At 40.8% G+C, this 19,700-nt stretch overlaps 1 protein-coding gene across 3 annotated transcripts in view; it reads left to right on the forward strand.

The window, feature by feature from the left end:
• Positions 1-15,747, forward strand: part of CHRNB3 (cholinergic receptor nicotinic beta 3 subunit) — a 93,846-nt gene extending 78,099 nt beyond the window's left edge. For 2 of the 3 annotated variants that reach the window (XM_073597628.1, XM_073597634.1), the window contains 3 exons: positions 642-751; positions 8,958-9,840; positions 15,445-15,747. In XM_073597628.1, coding sequence (XP_073453729.1) covers positions 642-751; positions 8,958-9,840; positions 15,445-15,588 — 1,137 coding nt within the window. In that variant the 3' untranslated portion in view covers positions 15,589-15,747. The remainder of the gene's footprint in view (positions 1-641; positions 752-8,957; positions 9,841-15,444) is intronic. The other variant, XR_012235745.1, reaches the window with a different exon arrangement.
• The last annotated feature ends 3,953 nt before the right edge of the window (positions 15,748-19,700 follow it).

Here is a 19,700-nt window from a genome sequence, read left to right on the forward strand (position 1 = left end):
TTTTTTTCTTGAAATGTTACTTCACAATTATTTCATTTATATTTTTTTATCTCATTTTAGTAACCAGTTGCTGGTATTTCTGGGCTCACAGCCTTAAATATGTGGTTGCTCTATTAGGCAGAGCCTGAACATTAGGCCCAGTTTTTCTAGATTTTCCTGTCCCTCAGTCACTACATTATGGCGTATAATGGTATCGGAGGATGTTTCGGCTCTTTGACATTTATTTGACAATGTTTATGCTTTTATATACCATGTAAATTTTGCAATAAAAATGATTGGAAATGAAAACTCAGACCTGACATAATGTATAAGCTAATTACTGCAGAGCATATCAAGCAATATTGGCTAATTTTACAAATCAAGAAAACAAAAGTCCACTGAACTCATAACATTTCTAGCTGCACTTATTCCCCTTGGTCCATAGGCATAAATATGCATGCTTGGGTGACCCAGACATGGTAAATAGGATCACTTTCAATGGTTGGAAGATGGTTGCACCTCTAGTTGTCTTTTAAATTCCCACAACTTGCTAATCCAATATCATGCATATAATTCTGTTTCACACACACACTGTGTTTTTTCTGTCACACACACTGTGAATCCATTAATATTTATTGCATTTCTGTAATTTCCTTCCTTAGGAATGGGTGGACCTAAAGTTAAAATGGAATCCTAAGGATTATGGTGGAATTACATATATTAGAGTGCCTTCTGAGTCATTGTGGCTTCCTGATATTGTCTTGTTTGAAAAGTAAGAATGTTTTGTTCTCTTACCAAGTGATATACAAAAACAATTACTCTAATTAGTATGCGGTGTGTGATATCCTGGTCTAATATCTAAGGCACTGTTCATAGAGAACCTGGATTAATTCATACTCATATTTTTACTTAAAGTGATAATTAACCCAAAACCAAAAATGTAATATATTGCAGCTTACCAATTGTTAGATGTGGAGGCAGCATTAGTTTCCTTTTTGTAGGCCTTTTCTCCCTCTGTTTTTACCTGTGGATCTGGCCAGTAACATGCCTCCTGAATTTGAATGCCCCCACTCTGGATGAATGAGAACAAGGGGCACAGCAGACAGCATTGTCAGTCTGGGGGGGGGGGGAGTGTACTGGCAAATTTAGATACACTAACAAATTGAAGCTAGACTCCAGCTCACACTTTATGGGCAGTTACAGCTATAGTTTCCTTATCTTTTTGGGATAAAGGTTTTATGTGAATACAGTAAATAAAAGCTGATCATTGTAAGCAAATGGTTTGTCTCATGCCTGTAACTGCTACATCTGCAACAGAGCTTGTTCTTTTGAAAAACAACAGACTAAATGGCCAGATCCCCAGGTGAAAATAAGGAAAAGAAAGCCTAAAAAGGAAAATGAATACAGCCGCCACGTCTAAGAATTGGTAAGCTGCAATATAATAAATGTTTGCTTTGGGGTTTAAAGTGTTACTAAACCCAGAACCCTGCCTTCACTATATCTGGTCTCCCACAGAACACAGAACATAGAAATAAAATAATTTTAGTAAATATAAAGTGCTAAATACCTTTTCTTATCAGCAGTATATAGCAGTTGTCAGGGAATCCCTGCGGGACGTCTGGCACATAGATGTACGCAGGTGCATGGTTTGTCCAGAAGAACAGCTAACAGGTAAGCGCATGTGCGCGGAAGTCCATGGTCGCGGAAGCACAATTCCTCTTGGCGTCAGACGGGCTATTTAAAGGGAGCCTAGTCTCCTATTCTTTGCTGACTGAACATTAGCTGTGTCCAGGGGCGGACTGACAACTCATGGGGCCCCCGGGCAATAGGAGATTATGGGGCCCCCAGGCAATCAGAGATTATGGGGCCACATAGTATACACACACACAGTATACACAGACATGTTTTTATTGGCTGTCCCTGGTCCATACTGTCTATTGGCTGTCCCTGGTCCATACTGTCCCTGGTTTTACTGAGGCTGGCAACCCTGATGGGGCCCCCTAGTGGCCCAGGGCCCTCGGGCAGTGCCCGAGTGGCTCAATGGTCAGTTCGCCCCTGGCTGTGTCCTGTATCCTGATCGTATCCTGTATGCTCTCCTTGTTGCTGACCTGGCGTGTTCCTTGACCTTGGCTGTGTATCTTGTTCCCGTCTTGCTGTTCACCTCTGACCCGGCTCTGTTCCTGACTCTGGCTCTGTTTATGATTTGGTACCCCGCTGCCCGCCTGCTGACTAAGGATGAGCCGAACACCTCCCCCGGTTCAGTTCGCACCAGAACTTGCGAACAGGCAAAAAATTCAGACAAACACATGAACACCGTTAAAGTCTATGGGTCATGAACATGAAAAACCAAAAGTGCTCATTCTAAAGGCTTATATGCAATTTATTGCCATAAAAAGTGTTTGGGGACCTGGGTCCTGCCCCAGGGGACATGTATCAATGCAAAAAAAAGTTTTAAAAACATCCGTTACCAATTCACAGGGGAAGAAGGCCGGGATCTGGGGGTCCCCTTGTTAAAGGGGGCTTCCAGATTCTGATAAGCCCCCCGCCCGCAGACCCCCACAACCACCGGGCAAGGGCTGTGGTGATGAGGCCCTTGTCCCCATCAACATGGAGACAAAATGTTTTGGGGGGACCCCATTTTTTTTTTAATTTGGCGCAGGATTCCCCTTAATATCCATACCAGACCCAAAGGGCCTGGTAATGGACTTGGGGGGGGGGACCCATGCCGTTTTTTTTCAATGAGTTTTATCTATACTGCCGAGACCCAACAATTCATTACAGCCGCGAGCAGTTTTGACTTTTTCCTTTAGAAATGTCATTATGCTGTGGTACTGTTCTAAACACGGGAAAACTGCGCCACTTTACAGGCATACTATAGACACCCAGCAGGCACAATATTTAAAGGAATATTTCATTTTTATTGTTTCACTTTAAGCATTATTATAATCACTGCTCCCGAAAAAACTTCTGTTTTTGAAACTTTTTTTTGCATTGATACATGTCCCCTGGGGCAGGATCCAGGTCCCCAAACACTTTTTATGGCAATAAATTGCATATAAGCCTTTAGAATGAGCACTTTTGGTTTTTCATGTTAGTGTCCCATAGACTTTAAAATTTGCCGCGAACACGCATAATGTTCGCTGTTCAGCAAACACCCGATGTTCGAGTTAAACTTATGTTCGACTCAAACATTGGGCTCATCTCTACTGCTGACGACCCTGGCTATTCCTGAGACTCTGCTTCTGCCTATGACCCTGGCTTCTGTTAACCTTCGGATGCCTGCCTTGCTGTCTTCTGTTCCAGCTCTGCACACCACTGCATGCTGCAGTCTCCAGAGCCCTGACAAGCTGCTGGCCCAGAATCATCAACCTCAGGCACTCGTGTCCCTCCTGTGCCTCGGCTTCCTCTGTCTCATCCTCAGTGGGTCCAGGACAGGAGATATAAGAGATGCCAGCCTCATCAACTCAGTCTCCTATCAGGTACATAACAGCAGTCTCCTGACTTCTATCAGTGTCTAGCCGAGCACTGGTTAAAGCTTGTAAAGCTTGTAGTTTTCATTCTCCTCTGACTGTCTTATGAGGCTGCATGACCCCTGACCCTCTGTCTGGACAGTGCTGATTGGCCCTGTGCTAATCATATGTACCCTCCCAAAAAAATAAAAAAACTTTCTAGCAATATACATCAAACTGAGCATGCGCAGAGTGCCTCCAAGGCTCTGTACTATCAGCAGATGGATTGGGGACAGTAAAAGAAGGGGCGGATCAGAGAAAACAGGGTGAAACAGCCTTTTTACACAATGCAGAGGATTAACCCCTTAGGTTCCACAGGGAGCATAACAAGCATGCTTTATTGCATACACAGACGAATTTTACTGCTGTGGGTTTAGTTACACTTTAATACAGCTTTAAGGTTAGAAAAGGAAACTTCTATAAAGCAAGAAGGAACAATGTTTGTGTATCAGCAGCCACACGAGTTTGGTTGACAAGATTACAATTAAAAGATTTCTGTAATTATGTAAATGCAGTGATTCAAACCCTATATTGTCTCAGTACAAGTTTGCTCAAATGAGTTACATACGAACTTTGGTTTCCTCCCCTCCTGTGTGGAGCAATGACAGCTTTACACTTTATTCTGATGTGTATAATGGTGAAGCACGCTTTTCTGATAGCTATTACAAAGGAACAAGTGGCCCAAGGTGAACGGTGGTTATAAGACACTGGTGACAATGTTTTAACATACAGGAAGTAAGGGTAACTCTCCAACAGCAACACAGACAAAAAATGCTTTTCACTTGTCTGTGTTAACCACTTCAGCCAGATTTGGCTGCTCAATGACAGGCCATTTTTTGCGATACAGCACTGCATTGCTTTAACTAACAATTGCACGGTTGTGCGACGGTCTACCCAAAAATAGAGCTTTCTTTTGGTGGTATTTGATCACCTCTGCTGTGTTTATTTTTTGCGCTATAAACAAAAAAAAGAGCGACAATTTGAAAAAAAAACTATATTTTTTACTTTTTGCTATAATAAATATTCAAAAAATAAATAAAAAAAAAAAAAACTATTTTCTTCATCAGTTTAGGCCAAAATGTATTCTTCTTCATATTTTTGGTAAAAAAACGCAATTAGCGTACATTAATTAGTTTGCACAAAAGTTATAGCGATTACAAAATAGGGGATAGATTTATGGCATTTTTATATATTTTTTTTACTAGTAATGGCGGTGATCTGCGATTTTTAGCGAGACTGCAACATTGCGGTGGACAGACCAGAGATTGACACATTTTGGGACCATTGACATTTATACAGCGATTTATCCTATAACAATGCACTAATTATTGTGTAAATGTCACTGACAGGGAAGGGGTTAACACTAGGGGGTGATCAAGGGGTTAAATGTGTTCCCTGGGTGGTGTTTCTAACTTTGGGGGGATGGGACTGACTAGAGGAGGAGAAAGATCGCTGTTCCTAATCACGAGGAACAGCACATCTGTATCTCCTCCCCTGTCAAAATGGGGATCTGTCTGTTTACATTGACAGATCACCGTTCTGGCTCTCTGTAGAGCAATCACGGCTGGCCAGCGGACATCGCGGTCACCGGCCACGCATGGGTTCCTTTATACTCCTATATACATTATAGAGCCCTGACAGGTCCTTTTATACTCCTATATACATGTATAGAGCCATGACAGGTCCTCTTTACACTACTATAAACATGTGTAGAGCCATGACAGGTCCTCTTTATATTCCTTTACATGTAATGAGCCATGACAGGTCCTCTTTATACTCCTTTATACCAGTATAGAGCCATGACAGGTCCTCTTTATACTCCTACATACATGTATAGAGCCATGGCAGGTCCTCTTTATACTCCTATATACATGTATAGTGCCATGACATGTCCTCTTTATACTCCTACATACATGTATAGATCCATGACAGGTACTCTTTATACTCCTATACATGTAAACAACGATGACAGGTCCTCTTTATACTCCTATAAACATGTGTAGAGCCATGACAGGTCCTCTTTATATTCCTTTACATGTATAGAGCCATGACAGGTTCTCTTTCTACTCCTATTTACATGTATAGAGCCATGACAGGTCCTCTTTATACTCCTTTTATACATGTATAGAGCCATGACAGATCCTCTTTATACTCCTATATACATGTATAGAGCCATGACAGGTCCTCTTTATACTCCTATACATGTATAGCGCCATGACCGGTCCTCTTTATACTCCTTTTATAAATGTATAGAGCTATGACAGGTCCTCTTTATACCCCTATACATGTAAACAACCATGACAGGTCCTGTTTATACTCCTCTATACATGTATAGAGCCATGACATGTCTTCTTTATACTCCTATATACATGTATAGAGCCATGACAGGTCCTCTTTATACTTCTATATACATGTATAGAGCCATGGCAGGTTCTCTTTCTATCCTTATATACATGTATAGAGCCATGACAGGTAGTCTTTATACTCCTTTATACATGTATAGAACCATGACAGGTCCTCTTTATACTCCTATATACATGTATAGAGCCATGACAGGTCCCCCTTATACTCCTTTATACATGTATAGAGCCATGACAGGTCTTCTTTATACTTCTATATACGGTACATGTATAGAGCCATGACAGGTTCTCTTTCTATCCCTATATACATGTATAGAGCCATGACAGGTAGTCTTTATACTCCTTTATACATGTATAGAGCCATGACAGGTCCTCTTTATACTCCTTTACACATGTATAGAGCCATGACAGGTCTTCTTTATACTTCTATATACAGTACATGTATAGAGCCATGACGGGTTCTCTTTCTATCCCTATATACATGTATTGAGCCATGACAGGTAGTCTTTATACTCCTTTATACATGTATAGAGCCATGACAGGTAGTCTTTATACTCCTTTATACATGTATAGAGCCATGACCAGTCCTCTATATACTCCTATATACATTTATAGAGCCATGACAGGTCCTCTTTATACTTCTATATACATATATAGAGCTATGACAGGTAATCTGTATACTCCTTTATACATGTATGGAGCCATGACAGGTCCTCTTTATACTCCTATATACATGTATAGCGCCATGACAGGCCCTCTTTATATTCCTTTACATGTATAGAGCCGTGACAGGTCCTCTTTATACTCCTATATATGTGTATAGAGCCATGACAGGTCCTCTATATACTCCTACATACATGTATAGAGCCATGACAGGTCCTCTATATACTCCTACATACATGTATAGAGCCATGGCAGGTCCTCTATATACTCCTACATACATTTATAGAGCCATGACAGGTCCACTTTATACTCCTATACATGTAGACCGCCGTGACCGATCCCCTTTAGTTATCATGATATAAAATAATGGATGTGGAGGCCTTTTGGTGGGCGCGATTTTTTTTTTTGGGGGGGGGGGCAGCATTTCATTCTTGGTCCCAGGCACCCAATGTCTTGGGCCAGCCCTGCATCCCATAATGCCCCTAATCCCAAGTGTTTCTTGACTCAAGAGTGTTGTGGAAATTCTGTGTGCCTGGCTGTGCAGGGTGGGGAATCCCTATTCACCAGTGGCTCCTACGGGGGTAGCGATCCTTATCCTAATGTTAAAGCTTTGTGAATTACAGTGGTTGAATAGGCAGAAGTAAATAAAAATTAGAAAAACCATGCTAAAAAACCCAAATGAAAGAACAAGACTATAGCTGCACGAACAAAACACCAATACCTTTGTAAAATATACCAATAAATCTAAATAAGTGCGCTCACAGTCTGTATGCAAATGTAATGACATTAATTGAATATGATTAAATTAATTAAACGTACATGAATCAAAGTGCAATGGATTGAATATCCTAAAATGAGTGCACACTACTGTGCAAAAAAACACATATATAAAAAACTTGAATGTATCAAGTGCTGAATTAGTGATCACATCAATATATCACCAAACAAAGCAAAATTAATCAACAGTGAAAATACGTGAAAATAGTGAATATAGTCCATAAACTGAACGACAGAAAAAAGTTCCATGAGTGTATGCCAAATTCATGAAAGTAGGAGAACACATCCACAATCCATCAAGCCGTAACCCATATAGATGAAGGGGGAAGAGAAGAGTATATAGATGTGACTCTCAGTTGAAGTGAATCCAAAAAATATTAAAGGTGGACCCTTACCCGAAATGGTGGACCTCCCTGTTGGCGAGGTCTTGCACGCGAGCAGAATTAGCCCTCTGTGGGGACCGTGAAGTGATGGCGTCCAACACAGGTGATGCATCAAGCGTCTCCAACCTGGCGTGGTCCAAAACGTCTGCCTGAAGGGGGGGGGACACCCACTCCGATGGCAAAGGAACTGGAACCTCCTCGCTCACTCCTGCAAGTCTGCTGCGCTGTCAGTCTCCCTCCTGGACTCCTCCTCCGACCGCGGTCGCAGCAGACTTGCAGGAGTGAGCGAGGAGGATCCAGGTCCTTTGCCATTGGAGTGAGTGTTCCCCCCCTTCAGGCAGACGATTTGGACCACGCCAGGTTGGAGACGCTTGACGCATCAGCTGTGTTGGACGCCATCACTTCATGGTCCCCGCAGAGGGCTAAATCTGCTTGCGTGCAAGACCTCGCCAACAGGGAGGTCCACCATTTCGGGTAAGGGTCCACCTTCAATATTTTTTGGATTCACTTCAACTGAGAGTCACATCTATATACTCTTCTCTTCCCCCTTCAACTATATGGGTTACGGCTTGATGGATTGTGGATGTGTTCTCCTACTTTCATGAATTTGGCATACACTCATGGAACTTTTTTCTGTCGTTCAGTTTATGGACTATATTCACTATTTTCACGTATTTTCACTGTTGATGAATTTTGCTTTGTTTGGTGATATATTGATGTGATCACTAATTCAGCATACATTCAAGTTTTTTATATATGTGTTTTTTTGCACACTAGTGTGCACTTATTTTAGGATATTCAATCCATTGCACTTTGATTCATGTACGTTTAATTAATTTAATCATATTCAATTAATGTCATTACATTTGCATACAGACTGTGAGCGCACTTATTTGGATTTATTGAATAGGCAGAAGTGGCTTGCTATGGAGGCACTCAGAAGGGGGGGAGGAGCCAGGAGTGCCAGCGGGGGACCCCAGAAAAAGAGGATCGGGGCTGCTCTATGCAAAATCATTGCACAGGGCAGGTAATTATTATGTTTGTTATTTTAAGCCTTACAAAGTATGTAGGCTATGTGGGAATATCACCCAGCACAGACAGTGAAATATAAATGCATGCCACTTGAAAAAGCGATTCTCAGTCAGTTATTAAAATTTTTTAGATGGATATCAAACATAGAGCAGCAAAATGACCCCTTTTTCAGTTTCCTGGTCACATGGTCACGTGGTCACATAGAAAGTTGTTTAGAAACAATTGATATATTTGGAATCTTTGTTATGTTACAGTGCCGATGGACGTTTTGAAGGCTCTTTGATGACAAAAGCAATAATAAAATATGATGGAACAGTAACGTGGACTCCACCAGCCAGTTATAAAAGCTCCTGCACTATGGATGTCACATATTTTCCTTTTGATCGCCAAAACTGTTCAATGAAATTTGGATCATGGACTTATGATGGCAATATGGTTGATCTCATTCTTCTTGATGCAAATGTAGATAGAAAGGACTTCTTTGATAATGGAGAATGGGACATTTTAAATGCAACAGGTCTGAAAGGAATGAGGAAGGATGGGCTGTATTCATATCCATTCATCACATATTCTTTTGTTTTGAGACGACTTCCCTTGTTTTACACTCTTTTCCTTATAGTTCCTTGTCTGGGACTATCCTTCTTAACTGTTCTTGTTTTCTATCTGCCGTCTGATGAAGGGGAGAAATTATCATTGTCAACTTCTGTACTAGTTTCTCTTACAGTGTTCCTTCTTGTCATCGAAGAAATCATACCGTCCTCTTCAAAGGTAATTCCCTTGATTGGAGAATATCTTTTATTCATTATGATATTTGTTACGTTGTCAATAATAGTGACTGTATTTGTCATTAATGTCCACCACCGTTCCTCAGCAACATATCATCCAATGGCTCCCTGGGTGAAAGGCCTTTTCTTACAGAAGCTCCCAAAGTTGTTGTGTATGAAAGGACATGTTGATCGATTTTCCTTCCTAGACCCAGAAAATACTGGACAGCCAACAAAATCAAAGCCATCTGGAAAAAGAAAACATATTCAAGCTAGTGACGGAGAAAGGGTTCTAATTGCTTTTTTGGAAAAGGCATCAGACTCTATAAAATATATTTCGACACATGTCAAAAAAGAACACTTTATTAGACAAGTAAGTATGATTATACTTTGTTTTCTTTGAGCTATTCATACAATCACATGGTGGTGGTGCTGATTTTAGTGGTATAGCTGAGCAACAGGTAACAACTTGAAGTGGAACTTTAGTCAGAAAATTATTTCCTGCTTGATCACTTTAGGATGGCCTCTTTTGCAGGTATAGCTATGTAAAACATTAAAAATAAGTGCCTATGGTGTTTAAAATCCAGTAATATACTGTCTCACCCTGCACTGCACATGCTCAGTTACTCTCCATTTTTTAAATTTACAAATATTTTTTATTTATTGACTTAAAGTTTGAAATTTTGTAAGTATGTATGTTATGTTTTTATGTGCTAATAATGATTGTAGTGTATATTTTTTTTTTAGTTAGACTGTAACTTTTATTAAAGTAAGTACAAATATAGGATCATATTAATTGTACAGAATACCAGGTAACAAAGGTACAATTAAGTAAAGGCATAAATTGGGATTTTGTTTGTCCCCTAAGTATACCAAGTGTAACAAGGCACACAACAACAAAAGAAGCAATGAACTTATATATAGTAAAGCATGTATAAACAGAAACATCATCGATAAATACTCTCAGGTGACATTGGCACAAGACCAATAAGACCTTTCCAAGAACACATCATGGTTAAACACACATTTCGAATGTCTGTAGCCAACAGTCCCATATCTTATAGTATTTAGACGGGCACCCCCTATCAGTATATAAAAATGGCAAGGTGTTGTTTATTTTGAGCATCCAGGTGGTAAATTTAGGAGGTGTGGTCCTCATCCATTGTCTGGCAATCACTTTTCTGGCGGAAAACAAAGTTTCAAGCAAGAAGACCTTAGTGAATTTGTCTAGATCTGGATTGAGAAATATACCTAACAGACACTGTTTAGGGTGTAAGGTTACTGGATAGCCCATGGTATCATAAGGGAATTTAATAACTTGTGACCAGAAACCCTGTATAACCGGACATTTCCAGAGCAGGTGATAGATAGTACCCACATCAGGGGAGCACATGGGGTGTGTAGTACCTTGTCCTATTTTATATTGACCCAGTCTAAGAGGAATAAGATAGGAACGGTACATTATGTACAGCTGGGAAAAGTGGTTTGATAGCTTAGGTGACACTGCCTTACATGTGTCCAAAGCCTCACTCCATTACTCACCATCTATCATGCCCATGTCAACCTCCCATCGTGATTTAATTCCATAGGCCAGTGGGGGCGAGGAAGGAAGTAACATGCCACAATACACAGAGATCAATTTGTGGGATTCTGTTCTCTTAACCACTTCCATTATAGAGTTTGGGACTGATTGTGGTAATGCTTAAGTGATTTGAGTCTGCAAGGCATGTCAGACTTGTAAGTGCCTGAAAAACATATAGTCGGGCAGTGCAAATTCCACTTTTAACCTATCAAATGTTTTGAGGCTACCAGAACACAAAAGATGGGATAAGAAATATACACCCCTTGCACTCCATAGATCAGTATCAGGAATCAAGAGAAGTTCAGGCAACATTGTTTTATGCCACAGAGAGGTATATTTATTACATTGGGAGAGGTTTAGTTTATCAAAAGCCAAATCCCATATATGTCAAGGAAGCTGCTTCTGTTTGATCTGTAACTGCCATGGTGCTGTACATGTAATGCGTTATGACACCAGTCATTTGATGGTTTGGTTGAGGACACAAGCAAATGTGACAGTTGGCAATCCCGGCAATATAACAGTTTTTTAAAACCATCAAATCCATGGGTTTAGTTCTGCTTCAAGATTTACTGCTGTTCAGGGGCTCTGGGCTTCAACAAAATGACAGGAGCAATGCTGGATGCAATTTAGAGCACACACTAATTTTGGTAGCATAATTATTCATGTGGAATGTATGTTCCTTGCTAAAGAACTTTATTTGTGGCATGCGAGTAGGGAGAAGGCTGGGAAATGAACTCCTCTGAAACAGTCAGATTTGCCAGCAAGTTCCAGAGCAGTTCGCAGTGGAAGGGTTTCAGCAGCACAGTCAATTCAGCAGGATAGGTGTGGTCAGCTGTTGCTTGACAAGCGTCAGGTTTGTAAATCAGCAGTAACAACAGGGCGGCCTGTCCATTAAGGTCACACGAGCGCCGCCTCCGCTTTCCATCAGAGGCTGTAATAGGCTTCAAAATAGGGTGGGCTCCAGACGCAGAGCATTGCGCTCGGAGCCCACCCAGGTGTGTTGGAATAGTGAATGAATATTCGCTATTCTAACACTGAATCGTCTCTCCGCCAATTAGGAAGCGCGGACGTGAGGCGCGTTTCCCGATTTTCCCAAAGGAGAAGCGTTCTGATTGGCCACTGAGGAGGGAGGAGACGGAAGCCGCTGAGCAGGGGAAGGAGATGCCCGCTCGTGATGCCCACGGAGGAGAGCCGGGGAAGTCGCCCGTGGTTGAGGTAAGTGCACTGACCGACTGACCAACCCGACCCGGGAGGTGGGATGGCCGGTGCACTGTTTGCGCCCCCCCCAAAAAAAATTAAGACCAGCCGCCAATAACAATATTGATATCCACAACACCTGCCAACATCTCTCATCCCACTGTAGTGCAATCAGCCACAGACCACATACTGGACAATACTGCTTTTAATTCAGTAGCATTGCAACAATGTTGTCCCCATCACAGAAAGCTGCATGAGAATTCACCAGCAGGATCAAGAAGTATTTTTGAGACTTTGCAGAGAGTTAAGGGAAAAGTGTCACTGCACTTACAACTAAATGCTGCAGCCCATATTTGTTTTATGTATGACTTTAGTTCTACTTAAACACTATCTCCATTTTACCCAAAATGACAAAACCATTTTGGCTTTAGATATACTTTAAAGCAGAGCTCCACCCAAAAGGGGAAACTCCGCTTGTTTGCTTCTCCCCCCCCCCACACTTCTGCTGGCATATTTGGCACCTTTCGGGGGGAGCGGGTACCTGTTTTTGACAGGTACCCATCCCCACTTCTGGGAGAGCGAGGGACCCCTAAAAGTTTGGCCCCCTCCTCCTTCCACCACCGCCAGGCCATTCAGAAAGCACAGCACACTTTGTGCATGTGCAGTAGGGAACCGAATATGAAGCCACAAGGCTTCACTGCCGGTTTCTCTTACACGGAATAGCGGCGTCAGCACCCAAGAACCGATTGAAAAATAGGCTGGGGTGCCGACATTGTGGGATCCCTGGACAGGTAAGTGTCCTAATATTAAAAGTCAGCAGCTACATAATTTATAGATTTAATTTTTGGAGGTTGGTGCTGGAGCTCCGCTTTAAGCTTTTGCTACACTTGGACAATGCAGAGACCAAGCTATGAAATTCTCAAAATTCTGAACATTTGGAAATATATCAGACCAAGGATTATACGGTATATTGATTACAGTGCCTTGAAAAAGTATTCATACCCCTGTCATGTTACAACCAAAAAAGTAAATGCATTTTATTGGGATTTTATGTGATAGACCAACACAAAGTGGCACATAATTGTGAAGTGGAAGGAAAATGATAAATAGTTTTCAAAATTTTTTACAACTAAATATCTGAAAAGTGTGGCATGTATTTGTATTCAGCCCCCCTGAGTCAATACTTTGTACAACCACCTTTAGTTGCAATTACAGCAGCAAGTCTTGTACAGATGCTTTAAATCAGAGTCAATGGCTTGGTATTTTGGACAGCTATTTTATCTAAGAGAAATTCCCAAAACATGGCCTGTTGGGGGTACTTGAGGACAGGGTTGAGAACCACTGATCTAAACCATTCCATTGTAGCTCTGGCTGTATGTTTAGGGTTGTTGTCCTGCTGAAAGGGGAATCTCCATCCCATTCTCAAGTCTTTTGCAGACTCTAATGCCCTGTACACACAGTTGGATTTTCTGACGGAAAAAGTGCGATCGGATTGTGTTGTCAGAAATTCCGATCCTGTGTGGGCTCCATAGGACTTTTTCCATCGGAATTTCCCACACACAAAGTTTGAGAACAGGATATAAAATTTTCCGACAACAAAATCCAATCGGTTAAATTCCGATCGTGTGTACACAAATCCGACGCACAAAGTGCCACGCATGCTCAGAATAAATTAGGAGACGAAAGCTATTGGCTACTGCCACGTTTATAGTCCCGACATACGTGTTTTACATCACCGTGTTCAGGATTTTCCGACAACTTTGTGTGACCGTGTGTATGCAAAACAAGTTTGAGCCAACATCCATCGGAAAAAATCCATGGATTTTGTTTTCGGAATGTCCAATCAATGTCCGGCCGTGTGTACAGGGCATTACAGTTTTTCTTTTAAGATTGTCCTTTATTTGGCTCCATCCATCTTCCCATCAACTCTAACCAGCTGCCCTGTTGAAGAAAAGCATCCCCACAACATGATGCTGCCACCACCATGTTTCACAGTGGGGATGGTGTGTTCAGGGTGATGTGCAGTGTTAGTTTTCTGCCACACATAGAGTTTGCCTTTTAGGCCAAAACATTAAATTTTGGTCTCATCTGACCAGAGCACCTTCTTCCAAATGTTTGCTGTGTTCCCCACATGGCTTCTCAAAAACTGCAAACGGGACTTCTTATGGCTTTCTTTCAACAATGGCTTTCTTCTTGCCACTCATTCATAAAGGCCAGATTTGCAAAGTGCATAACTAATAGTTGTCCTGTAGACAGATTCTCCCACCTGAGATGTGGATCTCTGCAGCTCCTCCAGAAATACCATGGACCTCTTGCCTGCTTCTCTGATTAATGCCCTTCTTGCCCAGCTTGTCAGTTTAGGTGGACGGCCATGTCTTGGTAGGTTTGCAGTTGTGCCATACTCTTTCCATTTTCGGATGATGGATTGAACAGTGCTCTGTGAGATGTTCAAAGCTTGGTATATTTTTTTTATAACCTAACCCTGCTTCAACTTCTTCACAACTTTATCCCTGACCTGTCTGGTGTGTTCCTTGGCCTTTATGATGCGGTTTGTTCGCTAAGCTTCTCGAACAAACCACTGAGGGCTTCACAGAACAGCTGTATTTATACTGAGATAAAATTACACACAGGTGGACTATATTTACTAATTAGGTGACGTCTTAAGGCAACTGGTTCTACTAGATTTTAGTAAGGGATAATCAGAGTAAAGGGGGCTGAATACAAATGCATGCCACACTTTTCAGATATATATTTGTAAAACATTTTGAAAACAATTTATCATTTTCCTTCCACTTAACAATTGTGTGCCACATTGTGTTGGTCTATCACATAAAATTCCAATAAAAATACATTTATGTTTTTGGTTGTAACATGACAAAATGTGGAAAATTTCAAGGGGTATGAATACTTTTTCAAGACACTGTATATATGTAAGCTACACATATGGGTAAAAGAAAAGTTATTTGTTTTTGATAGATGTCCTCTAAAAGCTGTAACATAGCATTGCCATTTAATCGGCTAAAACTGTAGCTTAGTGGTTTGATCTCCTTACATGTAGATATCTAAGAAATATAGGACAATCTCTTAGTAGAAATGGGTGAAAAATGTTAAACATAAAAATCCACACAAAAAAAATAAGTATTTAAAACAAACTTATGGGAAACTACAACTAATTAACATTGAATTCTTTATCTCTAGGTTGTACAAGACTGGAAATTCGTAGCTCAGGTTCTCGATCGTATCTTCCTCTGGCTCTTTCTTTCGGTCTCCATCTCCGGCTCAGTTCTTATCTTCACCCCTGCACTAAGAATGTGGTTAAACAGCACCAATGTCTATGTCTAATTACCCAGCACACAATATTGAAGAGAATTATTATTCATAATTTCTCAGTCAGATCACCAATAACATCATTTTGTATCCATATACAGTTGAGTATATATTATGTTTCAGTCAGTCCTATACAAATTTATTGTAGACCAGTTAAATAAATGTTTCAATGCAGCACTTTGGTTATGGAACATTTTGCCACCACAAATGAAAGACATTTCTGAAACTTATTTTGGACCCAAAATCTTATTTTGGACCCAAAATCTTGAAATAAACAAGGTACAGTTCCATCCTTGATAAAATGTAAAATAAAAACCTTGTAAACAAAAAACGTATAAATAAAATCTAGTTACAGTTATCGATAATTCAATTTCCAGGAATTTTCCAGGACAGCACATGAGAGATAGGCACCTCCTCCTACAGGAACAGAAAATGCCTCTCCAAAAACCTTTTCAAATGAAGTCCTTCTGCCGAATTGGACAGTAATAATCAAAAACTAAAGGACATTATCTAAAGGTAAACAAATACAGCAGAAAAGACTCTCCTCCAAAAGGGCTAGTCCTAAATTAGTATTACATATGCACCAATATAGCATCCATGTACTTTTTTTGCATTAATATCAAAGCTTTCCATTAAATCTACGTCACTTACTTTTCTTGTCCTAATCCATGTTTCCAGACGTTTCCATTAGTAATGTCTTTCTTCCTTACAGACTGTAGGTCATGACTGTAGGTCATGACACAGGAAGGAATTGACCAGCTGACCTCATTAGCACACACCCTGCATCATCCACCCACCCATTCCCAGGGGCACATTTTTTTAAATAAAATGCAATCAATCAGTGATCACCCTTCTCACTAAATACACAGATTGCATAGTGTATCTTTGTAGCCACCTTTATACAAATACATAGGAGGGAGTGGACAGAAACACTCAGCTGTCAAGCCCCATTCACAACTGTATAGCGAGAACTCGCATTCCCACATGCGTTTTTTTTTTTTTTTGCGAGGTGGGGGAGGCGTTTTGGAGAATTTTAACTTATCACACATAAGGCAGCCCATCCACCGAAATGGGCTGCCCTACACACAGCAATCGCCCCAAAGAAGCTTCAGAACTTTTCTTTTTTTTTTTTAGAGTGGAGCTTGGTGCGTTTTTTATTATGATTTTTGGTCTCATTGTTCTTGTGTTACCGCACCAATTTCACTTCCAATCCACATTCACATCTAGCATAGTGGGAGCGCACATTTTGTGTCTCGTTTTTCCTGTGACTCGCATAAGGCAGCCCGTTGATTTAAATTGGCTGCACTACATGTGGTTAATGGGACATTTTGTCTTTTTGTGGGTTGTGTGTTTTTTACTGTATGTTTTGCAGCATTTGCCCCTCGTTTATTCACATGGCAAAATATGCGTTTGCTTCTGTGTTTGGTGTGCCGTTAACAATTAATGGCACTGAAAGCGCAACTAGTAATTTTAGGTGTATAAACATGGCCATACACTATGTAATCTGATTGTATATTGTGTATTTAGTGAGAAGGGTGATCACTGATTGATTGCATTTCATTTAAGAAATGTGCACCTGGGAGTGGGTGGATGGATGGATGATGCAGGGTGTGTGCTAATGAGGTCAGCTGGTCAACTCCTGCCTGTGTCATGACCTACAGTCTGTAACGAAGAAAGACATTACTAATGGAAACGTCTGGAAACGTGGATTAGGACAAGAAAAGTAAGTGACTGTAGATTTAATGGAAAGCTTTAATATTTTTGCAAAAAAAGTACATGAATGCTATATTGGTGAATAGGGGAGTTGGAATTTATAAAAAAAAGTGTACAAAGGTGAACTTACCCTTTAAAAAAGATTATATAGATCTGACTGCAAAGGAAGTACAATATAGAGTCCAATGATGAAACTATAGTAAAGGCTTAGACATCTGAAAACATATACACAAGCCTCATAGAAGGTCAATGTTAAAGGGTAACTGAGGGTATTAGGTTAGCCAATTGAGATCTAATAGATAACAGCTCCTATTTACACCATAAAGGAAGTCCATGCAAATTTAACATGATTTAATAATTAATAAAAAATTAACAAGGTTCTCTTAGCATCGCCACATATTTATTCTTTATGGGTTAGCACTTAGCAGGGATGTAAAGGCCTTTACATAAGCCTAGGCCTGAAACAAGCAAAGTACACAACCAGGCTTTACATGAAACCTAACCCCCAAAAAGACTCTCAAACGCAGCAGTCCCTGCCAAGTGTGAAATACAGCCGGCCGAACCTCTTACATTCCATGGAAAGGCCTGGCATGTCAATCAAAATACTGTAGAAAGTACATCAAGGCTCTGCTCACTACCCCTCATGATTAAGCCATTTATGCCCCCACCCTCTGATTCATAGATGGACATGTGACATGTAAAATAGACTCAGCACAATAGGAGGCATAGGGAATCATGGGAACTGTAGCTCCTTGAGGGAGATGCAGATGATAACACAGTGGAATGAAATGATGTGCAAGATCTCCAGAACTCCCCCACCATCACTGACATTATCCAGCTCAGGAGGAACAGTGGGGGAGGAATTACAGACCCCAATCGCAGCTCCATGCTAGGGTAATAATAATGTAATTTATTATATTTATTATCGTGTAACTTTCAGGTGTTTTAATCAGGGTTCAATAAAATATGCAGGCTGCCTATTATTGTACTTTAAATCTTAGTAGGGAAGCAACATGGAAAAGCCCCAAAACTGTCTTCCAGCATCCGTGCTGCCTTTGCCAGGAAGCTTTGAGGGTAAGAGACACCAGCAGGCCCAGACATCATCTACCCGTGGCCTTCACAGCCTAGGAACCAGGAGCTGCTGTGACTAGGAAGCAGTGGTATCCCACCTGGACTAGCTTCTGACACTGCTGGTCAAGTGAACTTATTCCAGAGTGTCCCTAAGCAGGGACATCCCTTTACACCCTCAGCACAGTACCAGCCCCAGAAGAATTAGTCATCTGTCCAGAGGAGTGCCCTGCACTGCCAACAGAAGGGATGACACTCAGCAGCCCACCAAAGGGGGTAAGTCACAGCCTAGTGCTGGCTCTTCCCCGATACTCAAAGGAAAGTAGTCCCAGACCTCTTCCTGCAAAATATGGCCAAGAAACCTCCCTGCGAGGAGGAGCAAGGGATATGGGCAGAGGATTGCAGACAAGAGGCTGGGCTGAGCCTCTTTCTACCAGGTTCCAAGTGATGTGTCAAAAATATGGAAAAGGTGCAGCACTTAAATATATTGTATGGAAAAATGATGATACTGTATATCACAAATATGACAAAGTGAAAAAAAGAAAAAAAATGGAAAAACAAATGAATACTTGTGGAATGACCCTGTGGATGATTAAACAACAAATGTCTATAAAATGACAAATATATCATACCCCAGATGACATTTACTCAGACGAAACATGTCGAGTTGAATGCTGCCATCACCACTGCGCCTTTCCTTGCTTGTTAAATGCTTTTGATTACTACAGAAAATGTGAGTGTTCAATTTCACTTTTTCTTTTAATAAATATTTTCCATACAGAATCACACTATGTGGAACTCTATTTTATTTCTGGGTTTCAACATATGGATATGAGAAACTTATCTGGTTGCTCCCCTCTGCACCTGAACCTACCTGTTTAGAGAATTTACTGCTGACCAGTGCTGTTCCCAAATCTCCATTGTGGTCGTGATTATCTGATCGTTGATGGCTCCATACCATATATAGTGTTTATTACTACATGCTTGGCTGACTTAAGTGGTATATGCCTCTTTAAGTCCATCGGCTCTGGTAAGCCTTCACACAACTGGTGACGGTGTTCTCACAAGATTTTCCTCCAATTATTTGTTTCCCCCAACAACTTTTCCTTTGAAGACTCTTCAGATATGTTACTTCATTATTAATTGATACTATCACGTAGTGGACTTTATCTTTGTCATTTTATAGACATTTGTTGTTTAATCATCCACAGGGTCATTCCACAAGTATTCATTTATTTTTCCATTTTTTTCACTTTGTCATATTAGTGATATACAGTATCATAATTTTTCCATACAATATATTTAAGCGCTTGCAGTCTGTGGGATGACACCAGCCTGAACAGACA

Source organism: Aquarana catesbeiana, linkage group LG01, assembly GCF_042186555.1.
Source record: "Aquarana catesbeiana isolate 2022-GZ linkage group LG01, ASM4218655v1, whole genome shotgun sequence".
Classification (NCBI taxonomy): Eukaryota; Metazoa; Chordata; class Amphibia; order Anura; family Ranidae; genus Aquarana; species Aquarana catesbeiana.